We start from the raw sequence: 16,011 nt of genomic DNA, 5'->3' as shown, positions 1-16,011 counted from the left end.
GTCGTCCCAGCTACTTGGGAGGCTGAAGCAGGATTGCTTGAGCCCAGGAGTTCAAGTCCAGCCTGGGCAACACAGCAAGACCCTGCCTCTAGAAAAATAAATAAAAATCCAATTCACTTAAATGTGGTTTTATTGATGGCCAGTTTCTTCCCAGAAAGGCAAACGCAGTCCTAAAATATCCATGAATCCTTGACTTGTTAATGGTTCCTACTAAAGGACTATTACCTAGTCTTTACATAGAAAATTTTGTTTTGACATAGATGTGCATTTTCATTAAAATTTTAATGTAACTTACTATTTTAATATACTTAATGTGTTTCTTCTGAAAACATAACCTACCACTGAATTTGATCATCTATCTGTATTCTCCCCACAAAAACTAAATTGACTTCCTGATACACACTGAACATCACACACAAATGTTTAAAATATTAAGTACACACAAATGTTTGAAATATTAAGTATCACACACAAATGTCTGAAATATTGACTTTATTAGGAAAACATCTGATAGTTCTATTCGGTCATACAATCAATCACCTAATTTTAAAACTATGTGGCCGGAGGACATCAATTACAATATGGATTTTTCATTCATTCAACATATATTTGAGCACCTACAAGTGCCAGGCATTGGAGGTACAGGGTAAACGGGAGGATCCTTGCTCTCACGGAGCTTACATTCTAGCAGGAGGACAATATGAAAGAAATGTGTATAGTAAAACGATGAGTTTACGACAAAGGAAGTAGATAGTGTTTCACAAGAGCATAGAGTAGAGAAGCTAAGGGAGGTCACAGAGACAACTGTGAGAAGCTGAGAGAAGCAAGTGCTTAAACTGAAGGATGTGTTGAAGAAGACGGGAGAGTAGAACAATTTGGGCAGAGGGAACCTGATGGACCCTAAGGTGGGAAGGTTCAAAGAACTGAAAGACAGCTAGAACAGCTGGAGCCATTCTCCTGTGTAAAGAGGAGTCAAAGAAAAAAGATTAAAGATGTGAAGGTTAAGATCTTGGTGGCATTCAGGGATTGGTACTTCTACAAGAAATCACTGAAGGGAGCACCATGTGACATTACTTTTCACTTCAGGATGGCCTACTCCAGGGGGTAGACTGGACTAGTAAGACTGGAGGCAGGTAGACCTCTTCTAAGGCCTGTGATAGTGAAAGACAAAAATAAGTGGGGGAATTCAGGGGATAGTGAAAATCAGTAGGGCTTAACAAGCAAGCTAGAGGTTCCTCCACAACAACCAATACAGATGTCCAGTAGACCTATTGGATATGCAGGCCTGCAGCTCAGGGGAGAGCTGGGTTAAGAACTGTCAAGGCAGTAATCATCTGCATTTAGATGGCAATTGAAGCCATGACAGGGGCTGAAATGGCCCAGCAAGAGTAAATCAAACCATGAGAATCACATACATTTAAGAATAAGGAAACATGGCCAGGTGTGGTGGCTCACGCCTGTAATCCCAGCACTTCGGGAGGCTGAGGCGGGTGGATCACTTGAAGTCAGGAGTTCGAGACCAGCCTGGGCAACATAGTGAAACCCCATCTCTACTAAAAATACAAAATTTAGCTGAGTGTGGTGGCGCATGCCTATAGTCCCAGCTACTTGGGAGGCTGAGGCACAAGAATCGCTTGAACCTGGGAGGTGGAGGCTAAAGTGAGCCGAGATCATGCCACTGCATTCTAGCCTGAGCAACAGAGAAACACCCTGTCTCAAAAAAAAAAAAAAAAAAAAAAAAAAAAGAATAAGGAGATGTCACAGGCTAGAGGGAGGGGGAAATGGGAGCACTACTGTTTGAATGGTATAATTTCAGTGTGGGACTGAGAACAAATTCTGGAGCTGAATGATGGTGATGGCTGCACAGCAGTGTGAGAGCACTTTATGCCACTGAAGTAACAGACGCCTGTCAAAAATAAGCCTGCTAAAATATCACCAAGCATAACCAGCAAAACAATCATTTCAGTGAAAATACAACTTCATATTAATCATCTCAATAATACAGATTACAGAACTGAGTTTACAGATTATAGAAATTTTCATACCTTGTGGGTCAGAAAGGATAACTGTAAATTACTGTCTCCACTTTATGGGTGGTAAAACTGAGCTACAGAGAAGATTCTCTAAGAAAATTTAAAAGGAATTGACGTTCATTAAATAAATATCCTCGCTGATTTTTTTAAGGTAGAAAAGTACAATGCACTGTGTTAAAAAAATTACTGTAATAGCCTCATGTTCGAGAAGTCTAAATTTCTAAGGTTACTACATGTATTAATTTTTGGTACATGTCCAACAGAAAACATCCTTTATTCCAGTTACATCCTGAAGATACCGAAGTCAGTCTTCTCTATTGGTGCGTTGAGGGCTGCACTAAAACTGAGACCCAAGACCAGTCTGGTGTCTGCTGGATCAATGATCCCATCATCCCACACCCTGACAAAAGAAGAAACAAAGAGTTATGAATTTACCATCGAACTACCATTTATACACTCTCCACGCGCAGAAATGCCAAGAAAGTTTTCCTTCAGGTAATATATGAATCTACTGATTAGCATCCACAACAGAAACTATGTTCAAGACAGAGGGGGAAAAGGTGGAAAAAAATGATACGACTTTCATCCCAGGCCACCACAGAATGTCATGTCTTAAGGCTTAAGGAACTACTTTTACAAGAGATCTCAAAGTAACCCCTGGTTTGAAAATATGTTTACTTATTTCAGGAAAAATTTTCCTATTCCTTTTCTTCCCACACAAATATACAAACCAAGTTGGTATATTCTGTCATTAATATGGAGAACCATATATATCCAGGTAATAACTTCAAACTTCACCGGAAAAGGTATATTCCCCAACCCCCCCCAAACTCTTAAGGAACTATGAAAATTATTGAATAGGCTTCAGTACATTTTATTTATTATTATTATTATTATTATTATTATTGTTATTTGAGATGGAGTCTTGCTCTGTCACCCAGGCTGGAGTGCAGTGCAGTGGCATAATTTCGGTTCACTGCAACCTCTGCCCTCTGGATTCAAGCAATTCTCCTGCCTCAGCCTCCCTAGCAGCTGGTATTACAGGAATGCACTACTGCACCTGGCTAATTTTTGTATTTTTAGAAGAGATGGTTTTTCGCCATGTTGGCCAGGCTGGTTTCGAACTCCTGACCTCAGGTGATCCGCCCACCTCGGCCCCCCAAAGTGCTGTAACTACAGGTGTGAGCCACCGCACCTGGCCAGCTTCAGTACATTTTATTAATAAAATAGACATCTTCAAATGTAGGTCTTTATTTTTTGCTACAATAGGAAAAACAGGAACTTTAAACTGCTTGCGGAAGAAACTTTTAAGTAGAAATTTTAGTTTCCTTTTCATTGACAATCTCAAATGTATAAGGAAAAATGACTGAGAAATATTATTTTTCAAAGGTTATTAGCAGGTGGCAGTTTGCTTTTTTTATACAAACTCCCTTCAGTATCGGAACCTGGCATCAATTATTAAACCGTTCTTACATTGACAGACATGAATCAAATCTTTGCTCATAAAACATTCATAATAGGGACCCTAAAGTATCAACACCCAATAAAAAGAAAGCCATTCTTGTCATCCGCAATCAGGCGAATTGATTACACTCCCTTCTGAAGCCTGCAGCACATCAAGCATGGTGATGAAGGGGCTGCCTAATAATGTTCATTAAAAAGACTGCCCCAGGTAAGACGCGCTAATGAAATGCCTGATACAAGTTTGATTATAAAAACAACTGAGCAGAAGCAAATTGGCACGCTACATATATAACCTATTAGGATTAAGGAAAACATTGTAGGTTACAGTAACTGATCATGACAAGCTTTGTCTCTGAAAAGACAGACCTAGCCATGTTCAAACCTAAGCAGGTCAGGGAATTTTACTGTGAAGCTGAGATTTACTAAACCCAAGGAAGGTAAACTGGCTTGGAAATCCTTTCAGCTTTGAAAGAAAGCTGCTGTCTCCATGCCACCAACTGTTTCAACAGAAGGGTTAAACATCTACAGATCCGGCCAGGCAGGGTGGCTCACACCTGTAATCTCAGTACTTTGGGAGGCCAAGGCGGGTGGTTCACATGAGGTTGGGAGTTTGAGACCAGCCTGACCAACATGGAGAAACCCTATCTCTATTAAAAATACAAAATTAGCCAGGTGTGGTGGTGCATGCCTGTAATCCCAGCTACTCGGGAGGCTGAGGCAGAAGAATCCCTTGAACCCAGAAGGCAGAGGTTGCGGTGAGCTGAGATCAGGCCACTGCACTCCAGCCTGGGTAAGAAGAGCAAAACTCTGTCTCAAAAAAACAAAAAACTACAGATCCACAGAAAGCTTTACTGTCTGTTAACATTTATTTCCAAAGATAAGTCTCTCTGGGCCATTTACTCTTCTGCCTTGAATGTAATCCATTAAAAATAATAATAATAATAATAATGTTAGTATGAAAATAATAACTCTTTCGCAAGAGATGACTTATCTTAGCCAGGGCTGAAAAACAAGCTAATGGCTCACACCAAATACGCAATTTTTCAAACTTCAATATTTCAGCTGTCCCTGTGTATTTCAGTCAAAATCCTCTGTGGAAAACTATAGAAAAGCTTGACAATATATATTTTATATTTCATCTCGAACCTCTTATATGGCTTTCTATTGCTTCTTTCCATTTACTGGCTACTATATGTCTGTTTACATGATGATCAAATCAGGAACATGTTTAGCTCTCAAAGACTATAAAATATTTTGCTCTTAATTAAATGAATCAAACCACCACAACAAAATATACCTGCAAATTTGTTTGTAAAAATATATATTTAGCAAAAGACCTTTTAAAAATCCCAAATGCTGACCACCCATGATTACAGGTGGCTCACACCTGTAATCCTAGCACTTTGAGAGGTTGAGGCAGGATCACTCAAGCTCAGGCATTCAAGACCAGCCTGGCCAACATGGTGAAACCCCATCTCTACAAAAAATACAAAAAAATTAGCCAGGAGTGGTGGCACATGCCTGTAGTCCCAGCTTTGGAGGCTGACGCAAGACGATTGCTTGAGTCCGGGAGGGAGAGATTGCAGTGAGCTGAGATCACGTCACTGTACTCCAACCTGGGTGACAGAGTGAGACTCTGTCTTTAAAGAAAACAAAACAAAACACATACACACACCCAAATGGTATTATTTATCTCCTCAAACTAATTATGTTCTTGAAAATCAGTATGTTTTGTCTTTGTATCCACCAAGGAACCATTCAAATAATTGTAATGGACTCTAACTTTTGCCTTTTTTTTTTTTTTTTTTTTTTTTGAGATAGGGCCTTGTTCAGTCACCCAGGCTGGAGCACAGTAGCATGATCTCGGCTCACTGCAGCCTTGACCTCCCAGGTTCAACTGATCTGCTTGCCTCAGCACCCTGAGTAGCTGGGACTACAGGTGCACACCACCACACCTGGCTAATTTTTGTATATTTTTTTGTAGAGACCAGGTCTCGCCATGTTGCCCCACCGGTTTCAAACTCCTGGGCTCAAACAATCCGCCCGCCCTGGCCTCTCAAAGTGCTGGAAATATAAGTGTGAGCCACTGTGCCTGGCCTGATTTTCTTTTCTCTCCCCTCTCCTCTCCAGTTTGCCTTCGCCAGCATAAATTACAACATAAGCTAATTTTACAAGATGCAGAAAGAGTTACTTTCTTTTTTCCATCTGCCCAAGGGATGAAAGGAAGACATGAAGCTTAGATTAGTCTTCAGAAGGCAGAACACTAAAGTTGTTGAAGACAGATGTGAAAGCAGGCACCAGCGGGTCTTCAGCTGGGACAGGCATGATAATTTATTACCTCATTAAGTGGTGTAAGAAACAAACAGAGCCAACAGCAGCAATGGTCTGTGAGGTAATTATTTGGCGCTGACACACAGACCCTGGCAGCGACTAATCACCTTCCAAACGTACAAGCATGCTTGTCAACAGATGCCAGTAAGTGTTCAAGCAATCTCATGCTTAAAATGGGGTAACAACAAAATGATCAAGAAGAGGGGTTTTTAAGCAAAAATTAGAACTGCTGAAGTAACATAGCCAGCTTATAACTTATTCTCAGCTCCTAGCATGGCCCACCTCGGGCTGCAGGACCCCTGCGGGCCCCAGACACCTCAACTAGGGGCAAGACAAGAGAAGCGGGAATCAGACCAGTGGTGGTGAGTCCACAGCGCAGGGACGCTGGGAGGAGGGGTGGCATTTCAGCAGTAGCCATTCACATTGTAAAGAAACAACAGTACAAAATTAAGTGTGTCCACAGGTTATTCTCCAGTTCCTATGAATGCTGGACCATCCTGACTACATAGAGCTCTGTAAAGCTGCTCCCCTAACCACCATCTACACCCATCAGGGAGTTAGTGATGTTCTGGCCCCCACCTTGCACTGGAATAGTAAGGGTTCCCCTCCTCTTCAAACTTCTTAATGATGGGCTCTTTTAAAGCTGCTTCATCAGCACTGGAGAACTAAAGGAAAAAAGGCCATGAGTAAGTCAGCTTCAGTGAACAACTGGCCCTGTTTAGATCATCTCAATTCAAAAGAAACAACAGATTTCATGAATAATAATGTTACAACTAACATGTGCATGGTGATGTACAAATTACAAGTGATCATTAACATACATGCTCTCGCCTAAGACATGAGTATCAAGTGAGTGCCCCATCCCATCTCTCCTAGCAGAGAAAATATCCTGAGGCTATTTCACATAAGGTGAAAACCCAGGGTACTGTGTATCACAACAGGTTACAATAATGGATGTGAATTACACAACCTAACAAAAGGGCTGCATTACACTTAGCAGCCTCCAGTTAACAACGTGGAGAAGTATGAGATTTTCATTTAAAATAGCCAAAATTTAAAACTTAAGCTTAAATGTTTAAGTTTAAAGGGGTAGTATACCAACCAAATCTTGAATAACATTTTCAGTCAAGTTCCCGGAGAACTGAAAGATATTTTTCCCTAATTAAGAATTTCACAGCCTTCCCATCAGTATTACAAGGATCAAGTGATAATTAATTCAGATGTAAAAATCTTCAGAACTTAATTTGAAACCCTGAAAAATATTTTCAACTCAAAAAGCAACTCGACACCAGAAACAAATGACTTATTCCAAAAAAAAAAAAAAACCCTACCTTCTTTTGTGTAAATATGTTAATACCTTAATATCATTTTCTAGGTCATGAATTCTAAGGGAGAACCATTAACACACTGTGCTTTCCTTTCCTATATGAAAATGAATGAACTCAAGTATCTGTATATTGAAGTAATCAAAGAACAACTACTTAATGAGAGATCACCATGCTAGGCTTCATAGAGTTTCAGACATGTCTTTGAAGTATCAGGTAGAATTTCATATACCACCTCCCCCGCCCACACCCCCACACCCCAACCACTCGCACAAAAGCAAAGCTATCCATTTCCTTTGACAGTAATAGGTACTAAAGTGAATCTGAAACCTCAATGTAAGCCTCCAGAGTTCCCTGTGCTTGGAAAAGACAACTAGGGATGTGAGGCATGGGTGGATGCATTCAGGGAGGCAGAAACCACCCTCTGGCTTTACAGTACCTCACTCCACAATCTAGGTGGAAGACCTGATGATTCCTGCACAGAGCAGACAGGGCTCCCTTCATTTCATTCCTTCCCATAATGAGACAACAGTGCACTTAAGCAACTTCAGGAACACACATCCATCATCTTCCTACTTGGTGCTTACACAAGAGTTAAAAGTTGTAACTAATAAAAATTAATGCAAAATTTCAAAACAATCTCCAACAGAGACACAAACAAAAGAATTCATTTTAAAAGCAGCTGCTTGCTGATTTGCCTTTTATCAAGTTTCCACTGCCCTTTCCATTTTTCTTCATTTATACACAGGATAATGTTATTCAATTCTCAATAGATGACGGAGCCCTCCCACTCAGGGTATCCTTAACAACAATCTAAAAGTAAAATAGAAAGAACAAAATTCTGCTGCTTTTGGTCATAAAATCAAAGTAGTACATCAGACTTATTTAAATCTCACTAAGTACAAATGACTAAGAATCAAACATCTTTATGCCTCAGATACTTACTGGCAGTTTCTAAAGTGTTTTCTTGGCTGGGCACGGTGGCACACACCTGTAATCCCAGCACTTTGGGAGGTGGGCGGATTACTTGAGGTCAGGAGTTTGAGAGTAGCCTGGCCAACATAGTGAAACCCCGTCTCTACTAAAAATACAAAAATTAGTCTGGCATGGGGGCGCATGCCTGTTATCCCAGCTTCTCAGGAGGCTGAGGCATGAGAATCACTTGAACCCAGGAGGCGGAGGCTGCAGCGAACTGAGATTGCAGCACTGCACTCCAGCCTGGGTGACAGAGCAAGACTCTGTCTTAAAAATTAAAAATAAGAAAACAAAGTGTTTTCTTGGAAATTCTGAAAAAATTTTAAATGGCCACAAAGAAGGTACCCCATATGAAACGGCTTTAAAAAGAAAAAACAGAAATCCTGTGAGCCTCGATTGCTGGAACAACTTCCAGGGCAGCACCGTCTAAATATGGCCAGGCAGCGTGTGCCAGGTCCCCAGCCACGAACACTAAGGGCTTCCGAGCATGCTGCTCCTTGACTCCAGGGTGTTTATAGTGAGAGGCAAACCCAGGGAGAAACAAGAGAAAATGACACTGACCTGCTTTCCTTCCCGGGCTCTTTGGTCCTTTGCTATCGTGGCCAACACATTGGCTGCCTGCTCTCCTCCCATCACTGAGATACGAGCATTTGGCCAAATGTAGAGAAATCTTGGGCTGGGAGAAAAAAAGAAATAATAAGCAAGTTAAGTCAATATACAACATAGATTTTCAGAGGCCCATGTTTGCCTTTTAAATTAGTGGTTCCTGATTCTGGCTGCACATTACAATAATCTGTGGAGCTTTCACAAATATACAAATGCCTGGAACCCACCCCAGACTAGACTCCAGAGGAGGGGCCTGAGCACAGACGGGACTTCTAAGTTCTCCATGTATTTCTGGGTATAAAAGTGTTGATAATATCCTCTCATGATCTACGGTCATGTCCTGTTTTCCATTCCTGATAGTGGTCCTATGTGCCATCTCTCTTTATTTTTTAGTTTAAGCACAGGATTATCAAGTTTGTTAACCTTTCAAATCAACCAACTTTGGGCTATGCTGATTCTTCTATCTGATGTCTGCTCTTCATTATATCCTTTCTATTTGTCACGGGTTTAACATGCTGTTCTTTGAACCTCCCACAGCTGAAGTCTTAGCTCATTGACTTGCAGTCTTACTTCTTTTCCCATATATGCCTTTAAGGCTACATACCTTTCTCAGAGCCAGACTTTAGCTGCATTGCACAAATCTTAATGTGTGGCATTTTCATTATCAGCTATTTCAAGTATTTCTTGACTCCCATTGTAGATTTCTTCCAAATAACACCTTTGGCACTAAATTTCATTTCACCCCTCCAGATGATACAAATTATGGTATAATTGATTGAGATCTGGAAATGGCATTCTGTGTTTCAAATAAACCTGAAATAAACTGACCATGTATTTTACACTCAAAGTATGTTTCTTTGTTTCAGAGAAAATCATGACACCCTACCTATATGCTCTGCCACACATCCCATAGTTCCCAGCTCCGTACGAGCCCCCAATGATGAGGGTTATCTTAGGCACTTGGGCACAGGCCACAGCGGTCACCATCTTGGCACCATCCTTGGTAATTCCTTCAGCTTCATACTCTCTACCAACCATAAATCCTGAGAGAAAGATCAGAAAGACAGCCTCTGGGTGATGGGATTAATATGTGGAATGCAATTCCACCAAAAGGACATCTTGTTTTACTAAACTCATTTTACTAAACGCCTCTCGCCTTAAGAAAATGTATATATGTGAAACATACCCTTAAAAAGTTTGCTTTGAAAGGATAAAATAAAGTTTTCTCTAATCACTTTCTAAATTTTCTTAAAGCAGTTCATCTGGATGCACATAGAAACCTTCAAACAATATGAGGATGCAATCTATCTTCAAGAGATGATCTTGGCTGGATGCTATGACTCACCCCCATAATACCAACAATTTGGGAAGCCTAAGCGGGAGGATCACTTGAGGCCAGGCGTTTGAGACCAGCCTGGGCAACAAAGCGAGACCCTACCTCTATTTAAAAATAAATAAATAAAACTTTTTAAAAAAGAGATGATGTCAAAGAAGCAGCTTGATGCTGAAAAGAATGTGACATGCCTAGCCAAGGACAAAGTGCTGTGATGAGCCCAACAATGAGGGCTTCAGCCTTCACTGACCTGGTTTTAAAACAGACTGTTCTTTCTAAAGTGATGCTTTAAAACTTTGATGACATAAAGATGAATATTTCACAGAGATGCTAACAGTCCCTGCCAGTGACTCAATAGCAAGGTTAAAAAGAAACTATTTTTCCATTTCAATACAGGATCCTTCTATTTCTTCAAGCCCCTAGCTCTCTGGAGGCTGCTCTGTAACTTCACTGCCTTCCAGAACTTGGGTTCCTCTTTCTCCACCTTATAACACTGAGTTGGGCTTCACTTGTCTCCTTCCCCCACCCAGTCTCCAGCGAAGGCATTTCTTCCATCTGTGGACCTGCACACTCACCTGCCTCACTGACTGTCACTATCCCTGGTTTGCCAAACTCCAGTATCTGGTCATCCAATTCAACCCAACCAGTTCCTCCAGAGCACGTGCCCCTCCTGCACTCACCACAGGAAAGGCAGCACAGCCCATTACTTGGCACCATCTGCTTCCTGCAGCTACCCTACTCAGCTGGACCCTAGAAAAGCTCAGAAACTCCTCAATCTCCCCAGCCTTGACTCCCTGTAACATTCCCACCATACCTACTTCAAATATCAGTTGTCTTCCAGTTCTCACCGCACCCAACCCGACCCACCACCCCTCTCTTCTCTGGAGGGGATCCTGCCTTCAAAAAGACGAGTGAGGCTTCTCACTTGGCTTTCTCAAATCCTTCTTCTTCCCATCTTAAGAAAACTGCATAATCATGCTCCCCATCTTCCTTTACTCTTGAAGAAAAAGGAAAAAATCAGAGGTACTCGAAGACTGTCACTGAACCTTCTCTTCTCTCAGGGGGGTTCTTATCTATTCCCACAGCTTTAAAATCACCTCCATATTCGGATGACATCTACATTTTCATCTCTACCTAAAACACCTCTTCTGTGCTGAGACTTATCCACCTGTCTACGATATGCCTCCAGGTGAATATCGCACAGGAATCTCAAATGCAATGCTGAAAAACTAAACTCAACCCAACAGGGCCAAAACAAAACAAAAATGTAGATATCTTCAAACCACAGAGTTTTAACTGCGTGGTGGTTAACAATCCAGGAATCATTATTAGAAACAAGAACTCTGGTATAGTTAGGCTTCAGAATCCTTTCTATCTGCCCTCTTACATAGGTTGCCACATAGGACCCTCTTAGGCTGCCATTTGGATATAACTTCTCTCAACACTCATCTAACCAAATATGAACCTAAGTAGCTCACAGGATGAAGAAGCTTTAGCACCAGTACTATTTCAAGTCCTGTTGACTTCCAAGAGCCTGACTCTTCCTTCTCATAGAGGCTTGCCTGATCCCAACAACTACTAAGAGCCTCTCCTTCCTTTGAAGCTGAGGTAGCCTGGGATGGGGGAGGCTGTTTTCTGCTAACCAACATATCTGAGTGCCTTGTATATGTCAGACACTCTGCAACATATAATGAAGGATACCAGAGAATCAGAGAATTCTTATGAAAGAGAACTCTTGAACCATAACAGACCTTAAAAATAAATGTATCCACCATGTTCAGGTCATCTCTGGAGTATGAAGTCCAGAGAGGTGACGTATCTCACACTTTGGTCATACAATTCTTTGGGGCCAAAACTCAAATCCCCAGACTTTGGATCAGGGTATACACATACATTTTAAAATGATGTTGCTTCAAGTAGAATTAACTGTACAATAAAAGGGAAGACCGTAGCATGTGTCTGAAATCTTGAGGAGGAGGAACAGAGTCCTGGAAAAAGCATGATGCTCTCTTCAGTGATCAGATCATGCTCCTGCTGCTTTCTGGGTGTGTGGCTGTGCACACACAGGAGTAAAGGATGGCCATGTGAATGCTGATCATGTATATAACTCAGAAATGGCTTTGCTTAGAAAATATGAATAATCAGCCAGGTGTGGTGGCTTACACTTGTAATCCCAGCACTTTGGGAGGCCAAGGCAGGCAGATCACTTGAGCTCAGGAGTTTGAGACCAGTCTGGGCAACGTGGTCTGGGTGAAACTATGTCTCTACAAAAATACAAAAATTAACCAGGCATGGTGGCACATGCCTGTAGGCCCAGCTATTTGAGGGAAAGAAAATATGGATAATTTCCTCAGAATATTTAACATTCATGAAGAAAAGTGCTAACTCTTAAAGGGCCTCCAGAAAGAGCGTGTCCAGTAGAACTTACTGCTCTGATGAAGTGGTCTACATGTGTGCTGTCCAATACATCAGCCACACTGATGGTACAGCTCTGGAATCAATACAACCAAACTGATTAAGCTATTTTCTTACCAGTAACATTTTGAAGGAATAGCAGAGGAATATTTCTTTGGCAGCATACCTGGATAAAGTGAGTACCCTATAAGCAAATAACAAAAATCTTTTTAAAAGGGAATTAACTCTATTATCATCATGCATTCTACAAATACCACAACTTCAGCCAAATACAAGAAAGAATACTCCCCTTTAAAATTTTTTCTCTTATTAATTTTCTTTCTTTTTTTTTTTTTTTAAGAAACATGGTCTCACTCTGTTGCCCAGGCTGGAGTACAGTGGCACAATTATAGCTCACTGCAGCTCAAACTCCTGGGCTCAAGCAATCCTCCTGCCTCAGCCTCCTGAGTAGCTGGAACTACAGGTATGTGCCACCACTCCTGGCTAAGAATACCCTTTGTTTGGCTAGTCTTACCTTATAGTAAGAGTACAGTGCTACTCCATTGTCAATAGGATATGTAACTGTAGGTCTGTACTATCCTCGTTTTCACAATCACCTGTATAATCACTGGCACATGGCTCTAAGACTATTGTGTCAAGGATGAAGCAAAGGCCGGGCGTGGTGGCTCATGCCTGTAATCCCAGCACTTTGGGAGGCAGAGGCAGGTGGATCACGAGGTCAGGAGATCGAGACCATCCTGGCTAACATGGTGAAACGCCATCTCTACTAAAAATACAAAAAAATTAGCCGGGCATGGTGGTAGGCGCCTGTAGTCCCAGCTACTCGGGAGGCTGAGGCAGGAGAACGGCGTGAACCTGGGAGGAGAAGCTTGCAGTGAGCCGAGATCTCGTCACTGCACTCCAGCCTGGGCAACACAGTGAGACTCCAAGGAAAGAAAAGAGAAAGAAAAGACGAAAGAAAAGAAAAGAGAAAAGAAAAAGGAAGGAAGGAAGGAAGGAAGGAGGGAGGGAGGGAGGGAGGGAGGGAGGGAAGGAAGGAAGGAAGGAAGGAGAAAGAAAGAAGGAAAGAAAGAAGGAAAGAAAGAAGGAAGGAAGGAAGGAAGGAAGGAAGGAAGGAAAGAAAGAAAGAAAGAAAGAAAGAAAGAAAGAAAGAAAGAAAGAAAGAAAGAAAGAAAGAAAGAAAGAAGGAAAGAGAAAGAAAGAAAGAAAGAGGTCAATCACTAACATTGTAAACAGCAAGTGAAACTTAAGTAACAGAAAAGAAATAACTGATGCCAATGAGAATTGCTGAACTCTGCTATATGATAATTCTCTAGTTCTCCACTTTAGAAAAGCCAGAATATAAACCCTCCCAGCATTTGAAGGATGACATTTCCGTTTTGATGATCATCTGAAATTCTTTCATGCATCAAGATTATAGTAAATACATCTTTCTTGCCAACATTCCCCAGATAAATGGGATTTTAGATTAGATGAGTGATAGAGATCTTCTAACCTTGAATTTAGGAAATTATTTAATCATACAAAAATACAGCTATTCCTTCCCTAAAGATTGTATGAGTAAGGAAACTCTTATAAGCCATTTCCTTTATGTTTTACTCTGAAGATCTCTTTACGTCTGCTGGAAATGCCTTGTCAGGTACAAAACCGCAAAGTAATTGCTCGACTTCAATATGACTACATTTACAAGAATGAGAAAATCACACAGACCTTTGGGGCTTATTTCAACAAATGAAATGTCAGGCTGAGGCCAAACGTAACTCCTCAGGGGTTTCTTTGTGCCAAGCTGACACATAAAGCCAGGCAGAGTTTGTCTGGACTCAGTCTGACATTTCCTCTATTGAAATAAATATATATTCATTAAAAGTCATTATTTCAGGAATATCTAATATTTTGAGAAATACTGTCTATATACTATTAAATGAAAACATGCAAAACCTCTCTATATATAGCGTATCAATTTTTTAAAAAGGGAAACTATTAAGAAAAAATAATAAAATGTTACTAAAAGCTATTTCTGGTATAATTATAAGTGATTTTTTATTTATATTTTCTTTACTTTTAATTCCTTGTTCTCATTTTATCATTGAGTTGAAGGAGTAATAATAAATGGCAGAATACAGAAACCAAATTTATTGATAAAAAATTTCACCAAAGACAAATTCTTCCTCAATTAGGGTATGAAAGAGCTTAGCTGCCTATTACCTGCATCAATAAAGAGACCTTTGACCCTGTTATTTCAAGAGAAAAAGCAATACTAAACATATTTTTTCTTAAGGAAACATTTTATTTCCCGAAGCAGTTTGGTGAATTAAAATTTTTTTAAAGACATTTTTATCAAATAAGTATATGAATTATATTTATCCAAGTTTAGGTAAATCTGAGACGATATATGAAATCAAATAATAACTAAGCGAAAAGATATTCAAGAACTCCCTCTTTCTTTTGCTGTCTTGGAGTTAAATTAAATAATGATAATAATAAACAAAAAGAATTTCCTTTTTTAAAGCCATGGGTCCAGTAACAAAGACCCACTATTCCCATTTCCAAAAAGTAAAAATACAATAAAGTTAAAGTGATAATGGGATAGAAGAGAATAAACAGATCATGTCTCAGAACCACCTGAATCTTTGAACCATGAGTCCTCTGAGTCCCTCCAGGACATGAAGCACTTTCAGGACAAGTATTCTCTATCATGAGAACATGTACATGTCCTCTACAGCAATTGTAACTCAAGTATCTTAGGAGAATTTTCCTAAAATGAGTACATTTTTAATAGTGCTCCAGATGGTTCATCACAGCACGTTAATGTAAACCACCATAAAAACTGTTTCAAATACTAACGTACATGCACATATACACGCATGCACACACACACACACACACACACGCCTGCACACACAGTATTCTGGTTGCTGAGGCATCTAGTTAAGCATTTTTATACTTTTATGCAAGAAATTTTAACTCATTATTTGACCTTCAATGTTATGTTACATTAAAACAGAAAATCTTGAAATATTTTTAACAGTACTTGCCTTTTTTGCAGATTCAGAAAAAAGAACTCCGTTGTTTCCAATGATACCTACTGGGTACCCAAATATTCGAGCAAATCCTCAAAAGAAAATTCAAAGAAGATTTATGGTTTGTGTTTTTCCAAGGGCTTTTAATTCACAAGAAAGAGGCATATTTACACATTCTTTAATATTGGATCCAAGATTAAAATGCAAAGAGATTTTGTCTATGGTATAAAACAGCTCATGTCACAATCTTCTTGTTCCTAAGGTCCTAGAGTCTGGTTTCTTTTGCTTCTAGAAAGGGTCATGATACATGTAGAGTTATCCATTTGTCTTGACTGATTTGGTTAAATAATTGGCTGAGTGTATTATCCATTTATTCATTTAATATATCTGAGTGTCCAGTATGTACCAGACACTAGGGATACTATAAAAATATCATTTTTAATATCAAAATAATTATTGAAGAAAAATTAACAGATAAGAGAGAGTGTCAACATACTGATAAGCCAGAA

General features: G+C 40.1%; 1 protein-coding gene across 1 annotated transcript in view; it reads right to left on the bottom strand.

Moving 5' to 3' along the window:
- Window positions 1-475: 475 nt before the first annotated feature.
- MCCC2 (methylcrotonyl-CoA carboxylase subunit 2) overlaps window positions 476-16,011 on the bottom strand; it is a 66,671-nt gene continuing 51,135 nt past the window's right edge. Inside the window, exons 12-17 of the mRNA XM_015140262.3 lie at window positions 15,518-15,594; window positions 12,600-12,666; window positions 9,621-9,777; window positions 8,690-8,804; window positions 6,408-6,493; window positions 476-2,433 (exon numbers count right to left, since the gene is read on the bottom strand). Coding sequence (XP_014995748.2) covers window positions 2,316-2,433; window positions 6,408-6,493; window positions 8,690-8,804; window positions 9,621-9,777; window positions 12,600-12,666; window positions 15,518-15,594 — 620 coding nt within the window. The 3' untranslated portion in view covers window positions 476-2,315. The remainder of the gene's footprint in view (window positions 2,434-6,407; window positions 6,494-8,689; window positions 8,805-9,620; window positions 9,778-12,599; window positions 12,667-15,517; window positions 15,595-16,011) is intronic.

This window comes from Macaca mulatta, chromosome 6 (genome assembly GCF_049350105.2).
Source record: "Macaca mulatta isolate MMU2019108-1 chromosome 6, T2T-MMU8v2.0, whole genome shotgun sequence".
Taxonomy (NCBI): domain Eukaryota; kingdom Metazoa; phylum Chordata; class Mammalia; order Primates; family Cercopithecidae; genus Macaca; species Macaca mulatta.
The sequence above is the reverse complement of the archived record's forward strand: the minus strand, read 5'-3'. Positions and strand labels throughout refer to the sequence as shown.